Raw genomic sequence first — 14,526 nt, forward strand, 5'->3', positions numbered from 1 at the left:
CTAAAATGCAAGAACTGAAATAAGGAGGCAGTCTGCAGAGTCTTTGATACAAGGTAATCATAGAGGTAAAAAGTATATTAATATAACGTGTTATATTAAAGGGATTATCTATCTTTTTAAACAGTAAAAAATCTAAAGTAGATAGTAGTAAATATGAGAAATGTACATTTGTCTAATTCGTGAGGAATTGATTGTCGAAGCAGGCGACCACCAGCGGCATTTGGCCATTTTCTGAGCCAGATTTCTTCATGTGAAAGCACAACATACTAATAATATCCGTGCAAATCCAGATCTTTGTGTGTTGCACTTTCACAAGAAGATATTTAGCTCCAAATGTATGGGTTAGATGGAATTTGGGGGCAGCAGATTTCCAAGTGCCAAGTGCAGAACAATAACTATTTATACCATCTACTTAAAGGGACATGAACATCTAAATTAAACTTTTATGACTCATATAGAGCCTGTATTTTGAAAGGGACATGAAACCCCAAAAAATGTTATTTCATAATTCAGATAGAGAATACAATTTGAAACAACTTTCTAATTTACTTCTATTATCTAATTTGTATCATTCTCTTGGTATCATGTGTTGAAGGAGCAGCAATGCACTACTGGTTTCTAAATGAACACATGGATGAACCAATGACAATCAGTATATATATGCAGCCACCAATCAGCACATAGAACCTAGGTTATTTTCTGCTCCTGAGCTTTTTCAGCAAAAGGATAACAAGAGAAGGAAGCAAATTAAATAATAGAAATAAATTGGAAAGTCGTTTAAAATTGAATTCTCTATTTGATTCAAGAAAGAAAAAGGTGGTTTCATGACCCTTTAAGACAATTTTAAATTAATTTCTATTACCAAATTTACTTTGTTCTCTTGGCAATGCATATGTGTATAATAAGCAGCAACAATGCAGTACTTGGAGCTAATTGGTGTCTAGACATGTCTCTTATCATTGGCTCACTATATGTGTTCAGCTTGCTCCCAGTAGTATATTGCTTCTCTAGAGATGACTTTTAGTTATGTGTTTAATCCCTTTGCAGGGGATAAACATATACAGTTGTAATCAAAATTATTTAACCCCCTTAGCAAATCAGGTTTATTGTCAAGATTTACAGAATTTCAGCTGTTTGCATTGAACAAATCAAACAAAAGCAATTGAAATAGCTCAACACAAAGATTGCTTCAAGTGGTTTCCCCAAATTTAACAGAAAATGCAACTTTTAATAAATTCTGCAGTATCAAAATTATTCAACTTCTTCATGGCAAGCATCTTTAGTATTTAGTAGAGCACCCTTTTGCTGTTATCAGCTGCTGCAAATTAGATGCATAGCCAGAAACCAGCTTCTGGCAGCGCTCTTGAGGAATCTTAGCCCATTCCTCATGAGCAATGGCCTCCAGTTCAGTAATATTCTTGGGTTTGCGTGCTGCAACCGCCTTCTTCAAATTCCACCAGAAATTTTCTATGGGGTTCAAGTCAGGAGACTGTGATGGCCACTGTAGAATCTTCCAGTACTTCTTCTGTAACCAAGCCTTTGTGGAATTTGAGGTATGCTTGGGATCATTGTCCTGTTGGAAGGTCCAATGACGTCCAAGCTTCAGCTTCCTCACAGACTGCATGACGTGTTCCCCTAGAATTTTAAAATATTTCAATGAATCCATCTTGCTTTCCAAATTCTGCAGGTTTCCAGTGCCAGAGGATGCAAAGCAGCCCCAGAGCATCACAGAGCCACCACCATGCTTAACTGTAGGCAGAGTGTTCTTTTCAGCGTATGCTTCATTCTTCTTCCTCCAGACATACCGCTGATCCATCGCGCCAAAAAGTTCCAGTTTTGTTTTATCGCTCTACAGCACAGAATCCCAAAACACTCTTGTGGCATATTTATATGATTTTAAGCATATTGGAGCCAACTTTTCTTGTGCTTTTGGGTCAGTATTGATGTACGTCTTGGAGTCCTGGCATGAAAACCTTCTGCATTTAATACGCGCCTTACTGTGCAAACTGAAACCTCAGTGCCTGCTCCCACCAAATATTGCTGCAGGTCTTTTGCAGGCACTCAAGGGTTTTTCTCAACCTGCCTTCTCAGAAATCTGGTTGCAGCCGTTGATAGCTACCTTTTTCTGCCCTGTCCTGGTAGTGTAACCACTGTACATTTAACTTTGAACTTGCAAACTATGCTTCCAACTGTGTCTCTAGGAACATTCAGTGACTTTGCTATCTTTCTCTTCCCTTAACTTTTTGGACCATTCTTTTGACTTTACCATATTTCTAACATGCGGTCAAACATGACACTCAACAAACCCCTAGCCAGTTTAGGTATTTTATGTGTGCTAACCCTTGATTAGATGCATCTGGGGGTCGATCCGATAAAAATCGTCGCCCGCAAAAGCCGGCGACGCCAATATTTGTGCGGGTTTGGTATCACATATATGGCGTAACCTAGAAGTTACGCGCGTATATTTCTGCCGTCGCCCGTAGTTTTTTGGGCTATAGGCAGGTATACCAAACCCGCGCAGTTTGGTATCCAATATGCAGCGTAAGGACTTACGTGGCGAAAATGGAGAAAACTTACTCCATTTTCACCTCGCCACAAAAAGCAGCCGTAAGAAGCCTTACGCTGACTATTGGAGACCCGTAACTTCCTAAACTGGCTGCTAAAATAAACCTAACACCTAACGCATGCGCAATGTCTATCTCCCTGTCAACCGCGATCTGCTAAAATAAACCTAACACCTAACGCATGCGCAATGTCTATCTACCTGTCAACCGCGATCCCCCCCCCCCCCGAAATCCCTAATAAAGTTATTAACCCCTAAACCGCCGCTCCCGGACCCCGCCGCCATCTACATAAACTAACCCCCTACTGTGAGCCCCTAAAACCGCCGCCATCTACCTTATCTATCCCCTAATCTGACCCCTTACACCGCCGCCACCTATATAAAAATTATTAACCCCTAATCTAATCCCCCTATACCGCCGCCAGCTATATTAATATTATTAACCCCTAATGTAAGCCCCTTACACCGCCGCCATCTCTATTAAAATGATTAACCCCTAATTTAATCTACCTACCCCGCCGCCAGCTATATTATCTATATTAACCCTAAGTATATTATAGTTAATATAGGTATTACATTATATATATTAACTATATTAACCCTAATTATATTAGGGTTAATATAGTTAATATAGTTACTATAGTATTTATATTAACTATATTAACTCTATCTAACCCTAACACCCCTAACTAAATTTATATTAAATTAATCTAATTCATTTATAAACTAAAATATTCCTATTTAAATCTAAATACTTACCTATAAAATAAACCCTAAGATAGCTACAATATAATTAATAATTACATTGTAGCTATGTTAGGGTTAATATTTATTTTACAGGTAAATTGTTAATTATTTTAACTAGGTATAATAGATATTAAATAGTTATTAACTATTTAATATCTACCTAGTTAAAATAATTACCCAATTACCTGTAAAATAAATCCTAACCTAAGTTACAAATACACCTACACTATCAATAAATTTAATAAACTACAAACATCTATCTAAAAATACAATTAAATTAACTAAACTAAATTACAAAAAAAAACAAACACTAAATTACAAAAAATAAAAAAAAAGATTACAAGATTTTTAAGCTAATTACACCTATTCTAAGCCCCCTAATAAAATAATAAACCCCCAAAATAAAAAAAATTCCCTGCCCTATTCTAAATTAAACAAATTTCAAAGCTCTTTACCTTACCAGCCCTTAAAAGGGCCTTTTGTGGGGCATGCCCCAAAGAATTCAGCTCTTTTGCATACAAATACAATCCCCCCCCCATTACAACCCACCACCCACATACCCCTATTCTAAAACCACCCAAACCCCCCTTAAAAAAGCCTAACACTACCCCCCTGAAGATCTCCCTACCTTGTCTTCACCACACCGGGCCGAACTCCTGATCCGATCCGGGCGATGTCTTCCTCCAAGCGGCAAAGAAGAATTCTTCCTCCGGCGATGTCTTCCTCCAAGCGGCAAAGAAGAATTCTTCCTCCGGCGATGTCTTCCTCCAAGCGGCAAAGAAGAATTCTTCCTCCGGCGACGTCTTCCTCCAAGCGGCAGCAAAGTCTTCATTCTTCCGGCGGCATCTTCAATCTTCTTTCTTCGCTCCGCCGCCGCGGAGCATCCATCCCGGCCGACTGCTGTACTACGAATGAGGTACCTTTAAATGACGTCATCCAAGATGGCGTCCGCCGAATTCCGATTGGCTGATAGGATTCTATCAGCCAATCGGAATTAAGTTAGAAAAATCTGATTGGCTGATTGAATCAGCCAATCAGATTCAAGTTCAATCCGATTGGCTGATCCGAACAGCCAATCAGATTGAGCTCGCATTCTATTGGCTGATCGGAACAGCCAATAGAATGCAAGCTCAATCTGATTGGCTGATTGGATAAGGAGTTCGGCCCGGTGTGGTGAAGACAAGGTAGGGAGATCTTCAGGGGGGTAGTGTTAGGCTTTTTTAAGGGGGGTTTGGGTGGTTTTAGAATAGGGGTATGTGGGTGGTGGGTTGTAATGGGGGGGGGGATTGTATTTGTATGCAAAAGAGCTGAATTCTTTGGGGCATGCCCCACAAAAGGCCCTTTTAAGGGCTGGTAAGGTAAAGAGCTTTGAAATTTGTTGAATTTAGAATAGGGCAGGGAATTTTTTTTATTTTGGGGGTTTATTATTTTATTAGGGGGCTTAGAATAGGTGTAATTAGCTTAAATATCTTGTAATCTTTTTTTATTTTTTGTAATTTAGTGTTTGTTTTTTTTTGTAATTTAGTTTAGTTAATTTAATTGTATTTTTAGATAGATGTTTGTAGTTTATTAAATTTATTGATAGTGTAGGTGTATTTGTAACTTAGGTTAGGATTTATTTTACAGGTAATTGGGTAATTATTTTAACTAGGTAGATATTAAATAGTTAATAACTATTTAATATCTATTATACCTAGTTAAAATAATTAACAATTTACCTGTAAAATAAATATTAACCCTAACATAGCTACAATGTAATTATTAATTATATTGTAGCTATCTTAGGGTTTATTTTATAGGTAAGTATTTAGATTTAAATAGGAATATTTTAGTTTATAAATGAATTAGATTAATTTAATATAAATTTAGTTAGGGGTGTTAGGGTTAGATAGAGTTAATATAGTTAATATAAATACTATAGTAACTATATTAACTATATTAACCCTAATATAATTAGGGTTAATATAGTTAATATATATAATGTAATACCTATATTAACTATAATATACTTAGGGTTAATATAGATAATATAGCTGGCGGCTGGGTAGGTAGATTAAATTAGGGGTTAATCATTTTAATAGAGATGGCGGTGGTGTAAGGGGCTTACATTAGGGGTTAATAATTTTAATATAGATGGCGGCGGTGTTAGGGGCTCACTTTAGGGGGTTATAGATATAATATAGCTGGCGGCGGGGTACGGGAGCGGCGGTTTAGGGGTTAATAACTTTATTAGGTTGCGGCGGGGTACGGGAGCGGTGGTTTAGGGGTTAATAGCTTTTTTATTGTTAGGCTAGTGAGGGGGGATAGCGGATAGAGGGTTAGACGTGTCGGGCTATGTTAGGGAGGCGTGTTAGACTTGTCGGGCTATGTTAGGGAGGCGTGTTAGACAGTGCGGGTGTTTTAGACTTTATTCAGGTTTTATAGGCGCCGGCAGTTTCTAACGTGCCGCAAGTCACTGGCGACGCCAGAAATTTGTACTTGCGCAGATTTCTGGACATCGCTGGTTTGTCAGACTTACGGCACGTTAGCATCTGACGGCGACTTATATGGGATAGCTCGAGTTGCGAGCTGAAACTGCGGGCGACGCCGGTTCCCTCGCTTGCGCCGCAAACTGCGATCTATATCGGATCGCGCCCTAGGTGTGCTTGAGACAACACCTGTTTTACATATTGTGCTGTTGTGAGGGATTCTATTTAGGGGGTTGAATAATTTTGAGACTGCCGAATTCATTAAAAGTTGCATTTTCAGTTGAATTTGGGAGAGGCATTTGTTGTGAGCTATTTAAATTACTTTTTCTTGATTTGTTCATTGAAAACAGCTGAAAGGCTGTAAAGTTTGACAATAAACCTGATATGCAATGGGGATTTAATAATTGTGATTACAACTTTAAGGATTGAACACAATTCTTTAGAAAAGTGATTTATCTACAAAATTTCTCTTAGACTTTAATGGTGTTTTTTCTGTTGAAAATCATTAGATATATTTTTTTTCTAAAGGATTATGTTACATGTAAGCAATCGTTCAATAGTAATATGCTCTAACACATTAGAGCATTTTCTTTGTGCATGTTATGTCCCTTTAAGTAAATGAATTGCAAGGTGTCAGAATTTCCTTTAAAACAAAAAAAGGTTCAGACCAGAATGCATCTGCTAAATAATAGCTCCCAAGATATAGATTCAAGGATTTTCTGTAAAATACTTTAAAACTCTATCTTAAGGAAATAAAAAAATCAAGTGCTTTGTCTTTTCTTGTGTTACGTTTCTGAAAAGTGGATCTTAATGTTCTTCAAGTCCTCATTTTCTATTCAGATGAAAAGCAGAACATGTTGTCTGTGCTGGGGACACTGTATCCCAGCAACAATAATTTTATTACATTTGTGTAATTAAGAAATGATTGTGTTTTCATTAAATGTTATGAAGGAGCTCAACTTGTAAATGCAGATGGCTACTAAAAGGGACATGAAACCAAAACATGTTCTTTCATGATTCAGAGAGAGCATGCTATTTTGAACAACTTTCTAATTTATTTCGGTTCTCTTGTCATCTTTTGTTAAAAGGCAGGGACACAAGCTCAGGAGCTTTCACATGTCTAGAGCACAATATGGCAGCAGTTTTGAGATTATTTTATCCACCTGCAACAGCACTAGCTGGCAGCACTATTTCCTGCCATAAAGTGCTCCAGACAACTGCCTAGGTACGTATTTCTTCAACAAAGAATATCATGTGGACAAAGTAAATTTGATAATAGAAATAAATTGGAAACTTTTTTTAAAATTGTATGCCCTGTCTGAATCACAAAAGAAACTTTGGATTTTATATTCCTCGAATGTCATAAAATGCCCCTACTTGGGATTAATTTGACAAACCAAAGATTGAGAAATGGATTAAAGTGAAATTAAATACTAGATGTAATGATATATTCAAAACAAAAATTAGGTCGAGATTAATGTGCAAATGTAATTTTTAAAATAATATCAGTTTAAAGGGACACTGAACCCAATTTTTTTCTTTTGTGATTTGGATAGAGCATGACATTTTAAGCAACTTTCTAATTTACTCCTATTATCAACTTTTCTTCATTCTCTTGGTATCTTTATTTGAAATGCAAGAATGTAAGTTTAGATGCTGGCCCATTTCTTGTGAACAACTTGGGTTGTTCTTGCTGATTGGTGGATACATTCATCCACCAATAAAACAGTGCTGTCCAGAGTTCTGAATAATAAAAAAAAAAGCTTAGATGCCTTCTTTTTCAAATAAAGTTAGCAAGAGAACGCAGAAAAATTGATAATAGGAGTAAATTAGAAAGTTGCTTAAAATTGCATGCTCTATCTGAATCACAAAAGAAAAAATTTGGGTTCAGTGTCTCTTTAAATATTGAACAATTTTAATGTCTATATAGTAATATTATAGGTGCCGCCATATTGTAACCTATTATTTCCTATGCTTAGAAACCTGTTGTCTTATTTTAACCCCTTAAATTTTTCCATGGGAATTGTTTTCTCAATAGTGGTATTTTAGGAAGCCTGCAGGATGGTGGGTGGGTCTAATAGCGCGATCTTGCTTCTCTGTGCTAGTATTTGCAGACAAGCCCTTTGCGACCAGCACCGTACATGGTACGTCACGGTCTTTAAGGGGTTAAATCCTCTGCTGAGGCTTGTTAGGGAACAACTATAAATTAGCTACTAAGCTAATATCCTCACAGTGTTTATTAAAAATCACTAATAACATTGCATTGTTGGTTATCCTTTTGCACGCATATTTTTCACACTTTCATTATTGTGGCCTATAACTGCTATTCTCACTTGCGCTTTTATTACAGTCTACATTTTCAGCATCCACTTACTAATTTTTTACTTTTCACTGAGGTTCCACTGATATATTTCCTTCACTTAGGGTTAGAGTGGAGTGCTATTTAACGCTCAAACAAAGAATAGGAGTGCCAGAGGCTGAAGTATGCTATCAGGAACTAATGTGTGTACGATTAAAACACATTTATTACAAATAAGATTAAAAATGAGAGTAAACAAATATCTATATAAATGCAGTATAAATAAAACAAATCTATACAGAATGAACATAAATCAGAAGAAATCTATACACAGATGAAGGAACAGCTTATACACAGCTGATGGAACAATATGTGTAAGTGGCAATGTGTATAAATCACATTAATTGCAATAAAAAAGGAGTGTCAAAAGTTAATATTAGGAGTGTCATATAAAATAGGAGTCAAAAATATGGCCATGTGAAGGAACTGTCAAATAGTCTGTTAAATTCATAAAGGATAGTGGAGTCCTCAGAATGAATCTCTTGGAGTCTTGGGGGTGGTGGAGAAAAAAGAGTTAAAAAAAATTAAAGTTTGGATGTGTATCCGTGAAAATAAGAAAAAAAAAAGAAAAACATAGAAAAAAGTGTAACTAGAATATCCCAAAAACAAAAAGATGTGTTGTATATCCTTGGTGTTCTGGGGGTATCAAAAAACTGGATAACTTAAAATGCGTGCAGAAGAAACAGGTTATGGATAATCAACATTTGTGTACCTGAAAATGAAGAAAAGTGGAATATGTGCAATATCGCTTATAATATTTGAGCTTAAATGAAAAATGGCTCACCAGATCGTATAGACAATTGAAGGGAAGACCTCAAACCTCAAAAATCTTGTAATGTCGATGCATTTCGGCCCGTTAGAAGGCCTTTTTCAAGACATAAAGAGGCTTTTGGATGTGGGAGTATTTAAAGGGTCTATTGACCAATCATATCTTGCAATCATTATGAGATAATTCCCGACAAAAAGCGGCTGTTTGTTGCCGCCCACTACTGTCTTGTCACCAATACCAGCGTTATTTCATCACTGCCGGTTTAATTTGTGTCACTTCCAATTCCGGTTTAGGCAACTTCCAGTATTTCGCCACTTCCGATTTTCAATCCGGATACAGTGATTCCATTTTTTATAAGGGCGAAAGGGGATTCAAAACATAGCTTAAAAAATGGCTTAAAAAATAGACAAGGGCTATTGCAACATGAAATTTATGCGTATTAATGGAAGGAATATTTAATTGAAAGAGGGTAAATAAGGTGTGTATTTCAAAAATATATAGAACTATCTTTAAATCCTATATCTATAAAAACATATAACATATGTTGTATATATACATAAGACAAATGTAGATACAGTATATCGAATGAGAGTATAAGAATATCAAGTTAAAAAAATATATCAAGTAAAAATATATAAAAAAAATATACGAGTTATAAATAGAATAGAATAAAACAATTATCTAATTTAGAAAGAAAAGAATTGCTTATTTATAAAAATAAAAAATATTCATATGACGATAATATGCCAGTTTTTTGATACCCCAGGGCACTAAGGATATACAGCACATCTTTTTGTTTTTGGGATATTTCCACATTTTTAATTTTTTTTTTTTTGGGGCTGAGCTGGCTTGAAAAAAACCTAACACCTGCAAAAAAGCAGCGTTCAGCTTCTAACGCAGCCCCATTGTTTCCAATGGGAAAATAAAAAATATGTCTGCACCTAACACCCTAACATGAACCCCGAGTCTAAACACCCCAAATTTTACACTTATTAACCCCTAATCTGCCGCCCCCGCTATCGCTGACACCTACATTATATTATTAACCCCTAATCTGCCACTCCGGACACCGCCGCCACCTACATTATCCCTATGAACCCCTAATATACTGCCCCCAACATTGCCGCCACCTATATTATAGTTATAAACACCTAATCTGCCGCCCCCAACGTCGCCGCCACCTACCTACAATTATTAAACCCTAATCTGCCGACGGGACATCGCCACCACTTTAATAAATGTATTAACTCCTAAACCGCTGCACTCCTGCCTCGCAAACACTATTTAAATTTTATTAACCCCTAATCTGCCATCCCTAACATCGCCATCACCTAAGTACATTTATTAACCCCTAATCTGCCACCCCTAACATCGCCGCTACTATATTAAAGTTATTAACCCCTAAACCTAAGTCTAACCCTTAGTCTAACCCCCCGAACTTAAATATAATTTAAATTAAACAAAATTAATTTAACATAATTAAGTAAATTAATTCTATTTAAAACGAAATACTTACCAATAAAATAAACCCTAAGTTGGCTACAATATAACTAATAGTTACATTGTAGCTATATTAGGATTTATATTTATTTTAAAGGCAACTTTGTATTTATTTTAACTAGGTACAATAGTTATTAAATAGTTATTAACTATTTAATAACTACCTAGCTAAAATAAGTACAAAATTACCTGTAAAATAAATCCTAACCTAAGTTACAATTACACCTAACACTACACTATCATTAAATAAATTACCTAAACTACCTACAATTAATTACAATTAAATTCAATAAACTAAATTTCAAAAAAAAAAAATTACAGAAAATAAAAAGAATTACAAGAATTTTAAACTAATTACACCTAATCTAATCCCTCTAATAAAATAAAAAAAAACCCAATATAATAACATTTCCCTACCCTATACAAAATTACAAATAGCCCTTAAAAAGTAATCAGCTCTTTTACCTGTAAAAGAAAAATACAATATCCCCCAACATTAAAACCCACCACCCACACATCTCTACTCTAAAACCCATCCAATCCCCCCTTAAAAAAAAATCTAACTCTAACCCCCTGAAGATCTCCCTACCTTGAGCCGTCTTCACCCAGCCGGGCATAAGTGGTCCTCCACACAGCAGACGTCTTCATCCGATAGGGGCAGAAGGGGTCCTCCAGATGGCAGAAGGCTTCATCCAGGCTGCATCTCCTATCTTCATCCTTCTGGAGCAGAGGGGAGCAATCTTCTATCCAGCCGACGCAGAGCCATCCTCTTCAAATGACGACCTAATGAAGAATGAAGGTTCCTTTAAGGAACGTCATCCAAGATGGGGTCACTTGAATTCCGATTGGCTGATAGGATTCTATCAGCCAATCGGAATTAAGGTAGGAAAAATCCTATTGGCTGATTGGATTTTCCAATCAGCCAATAGAATGCGATCTCAATCCTATTGGCTGATTGCATCAGCCAATAGGATTTTTCCTACTTTATTTCCGATTGGCTGATAGAATCCTTGTCTGCCCCGATCTGATGAAAACTTCTGCCGTATGGACTTCTGCCGTATGCAGGACCACTTGTGCCCGGCTGGGTGAAGACGGCTCAAGGTAGGGAGATCTTCAGGGGGTTAGAGTTAGGTTTTTTTAAGGGGGGATTGGGTGGGTTTTAGAGTAGGGATGTGTGGGTGGTGGGTTTTAATGTTGGGGGGGTATTGTATTTTTCTTTTACAGGTAAAAGAGCTGATTACTTTGGGGCAATGCCCCGCAAAAGGCCCTTTTAAGGGCTATTTGTAATTTAGTATAGGGTAGGGAAATTTTTATTATTTTGGGGGGCTTTTTTATTTTATTAGGGGGATTAGATTAGGTGTAATTAGTTTAAAATTCTTGTAATTCTTTTTGTTACTTTCTGTAATTTAGTGTTTGTTTTTTTCGTAATTTAGTTTATTGAATTTAATTGTAATTAATTGTAGGTAGTTTAGGTAATTTATTTAATGATAGTGTAGTGTTAGGTTTAATTGTAACTTAGGTTAGGATTTATTTTACAGGTAATTTTGTACTTATTTTAGCTAGGTAGTTATTAAATAGTTAATAACTATTTAATAACTATTGTACCTAGTTAAAATAAATACAAAATTGCCTGTAAAATAAATATAAATCCTAAGATAGCTACAATGTAACTATTAGTTATATTGTAGCTATTTTATGGTTTATTTTATAGGTAAGTATTTAGTTTTAAATATGAATAATTTATTTAATTATGTTAAATTAATTTCGTTTAATTTAAATTATATTTAAGTTAGGGCGGTAAGACTTAGGTTTAGACTTAGGTTTAGGGGTTAATAACTTTAATATAGTAGCGGCGACATTGGGGGTGGCAGATTAGGGGTTACTAAATGTAAGTAGGTGTCGGCGATGTTAGGGACGGAAGATTAGGCGTTAATAAAATTTAACAAGTGTTTGCGAGGTGGGAGTGCGGCAGTTTAGGGGTTAATACATTTATTAAAGTGGTGGCGATGTCCGGTCGGCAGATTAGGGGTTAATAATTGTAGGTAGGTGGCGGCGACATTGGGGGTGGCAGATTAGGGGTTAATAAATATAATGTAGGTGTCGGCGATGTTAGGGGCAGCAGATTAGGGGTTCATAAGTATAATGTAGGTGGCAGCGATGTCCGGTCAGCAGATTAGGGGTTAAAAAATGTATTATTATAGTATTTGCGACGTGGGGGGGCCTCAGTTTAGGGGTTAATAGGTAGTTTATGGGTGTTAATGTACTTTTTAGCACTTTAGTTAAGAGTTTTATGTTCCGGCGTTAGCCCATAAAACTCTTAACTACTGACTTTTAAATGCGGTCGAAGTCTTGCCAGGAGAGGGTCTACCGTTCACTTCTTCCAAGACTCGTAATACCAGCGTTAGGCAAATCCCATGGAAAAGATAGGATACGCAATTGACGTAAGGGGATTTGTGGTAGCCTCGAGTCGCGGAAGAAAAGTGAGCGGTGAGCCTCTACCTGTCAGACTCGTAATACCAGCGTTTGATAAAAAGCAGCGTTGGGACCTCTCAACGCTGCTTTTTAAGGCTAACGCCAAACTCGTAATCTTGCCGATTAGTTCCTAAAAGCATACTTCAGCCTCTGGCGCTACTATTCTTTGTTCCATTTGTACTCCATTTGTTTGAGGTCCAGTTAGGGGATCTCCTCCAATAGTGAGTCTGTATGCTCTACTAGGCACAGTTAACTACACCATATTACCACTGCTATTTAATACCCCCGCTTGTGTGCTAACTCATTTAGAAGTAAGATTTTTATTTGCATCTGGTGGTGCTCATATTACAAGTTGAAAGTAAAAAGTTTTTACTCGCACACTAACCCGACTATTGTATTTACTATATTGATTAGTGTCACTCTTTTGCCTATGTTATTATCAATAAAGTAATAGTAATCATTAGTTTACTTCTTACTAATGCTCACAGGGTAATATAGTCAACAATTACATCTCCTTTGATTGAAAGGCCCACATGTACACAAGCCTGGAAAGAATATTTTTATTCTATTCAGGGCACATGTTGGAGTTTTAAAAAATAAATATAATTCATTTTGAAATGCCTTTTTTTACACGGAACAAAGGAAAAACAGGTATAACTTCTCTTTATATTTTGCTGCATTAGATATCCATTAGGCTAATGCTGAGGGTGTAAATCTAGAAATGTATGCTTCCTTATAAAGCCAAACAAATGCTAGGTATTAGATTTCTTTTTAATTATCAACCATACATGATTTTTTTGGTCTCTGTTTATGGTCAATGTTCATATTTTATTTTATTCTTCCTCAGAGAAACTACAATAAGAAGCTTGTGTATTCCAGACTTCCCTGAACCTGCAGAATTATTCTGGAAGTACTTGGACCTTTCAACTTTCCTACTTTTGTATCTGTTACCGCTCCTCATCATCTCTATTACATATACCCGCCTGGCCAAGAAGTTGTGGATGAGAAATGCCATTGGAGATATCACCACTGAACAGTATATAACTCATCGTAAGAACAAGAAGAAGAGCATTAAAATGTTGGTCCTAGTGGTTGTAGTGTTTGCAGTCTGTTGGTTTCCATTAAATTGTTATGTAGTCCTTATTTCCAGTTTGGGCATTAAAACCAAAAACACTCTGTACTTTTCCCTTCATTGGTTTGCTATGAGTAGCACATGTTATAACCCTTTTATCTATTGCTGGCTGAATGAGAGTTTCCGCCTGGAGTTGAAGTCATTGTTAGGTATGTGTCAGAAAGTTCCTCAAATCCAGGACAATGTTCTACCACCAGTTCTTATACCTTATCGAGAAGCTTGGGTGGAGCAGGCCATCTTTAAACAAGGTCCATCCTCCCAAAGCATAAGATCCACCACTAATGTACAGACACTTAACACTGACCTCTAAAAAAGTTTTGTGACTCAATAATAAATGCATTTGAAGTACATTGGAATGACTACTTTTAAGTTAAAAAAAGAATCTCCCTTATCCAAACAAGACAACTCAACAGTAAAGCAAGTCAAGTAGCATACAGCAGAACAAACAATGGAAATGTTTTCTAACTGTGATCCAGGAATGTAATGAATTGTATTCTTTTCATTAGTGACTTGTGG

General features: G+C 36.4%; 1 protein-coding gene across 1 annotated transcript in view; it reads left to right on the plus strand.

Moving 5' to 3' along the window:
- Positions 1-14,320, plus strand: part of LOC128660113 (G-protein coupled receptor 83-like) — a 137,046-nt gene extending 122,726 nt beyond the window's left edge. The window contains exon 4 of the mRNA XM_053713753.1: positions 13,726-14,320. Within this exon, the coding sequence (XP_053569728.1) occupies positions 13,726-14,320 (595 nt within the window). The remainder of the gene's footprint in view (positions 1-13,725) is intronic.
- Positions 14,321-14,526: the final 206 nt, after the last annotated feature.

Source organism: Bombina bombina, chromosome 1 (genome assembly GCF_027579735.1).
Source record: "Bombina bombina isolate aBomBom1 chromosome 1, aBomBom1.pri, whole genome shotgun sequence".
Lineage (NCBI taxonomy): Eukaryota > Metazoa > Chordata > Amphibia > Anura > Bombinatoridae > Bombina > Bombina bombina.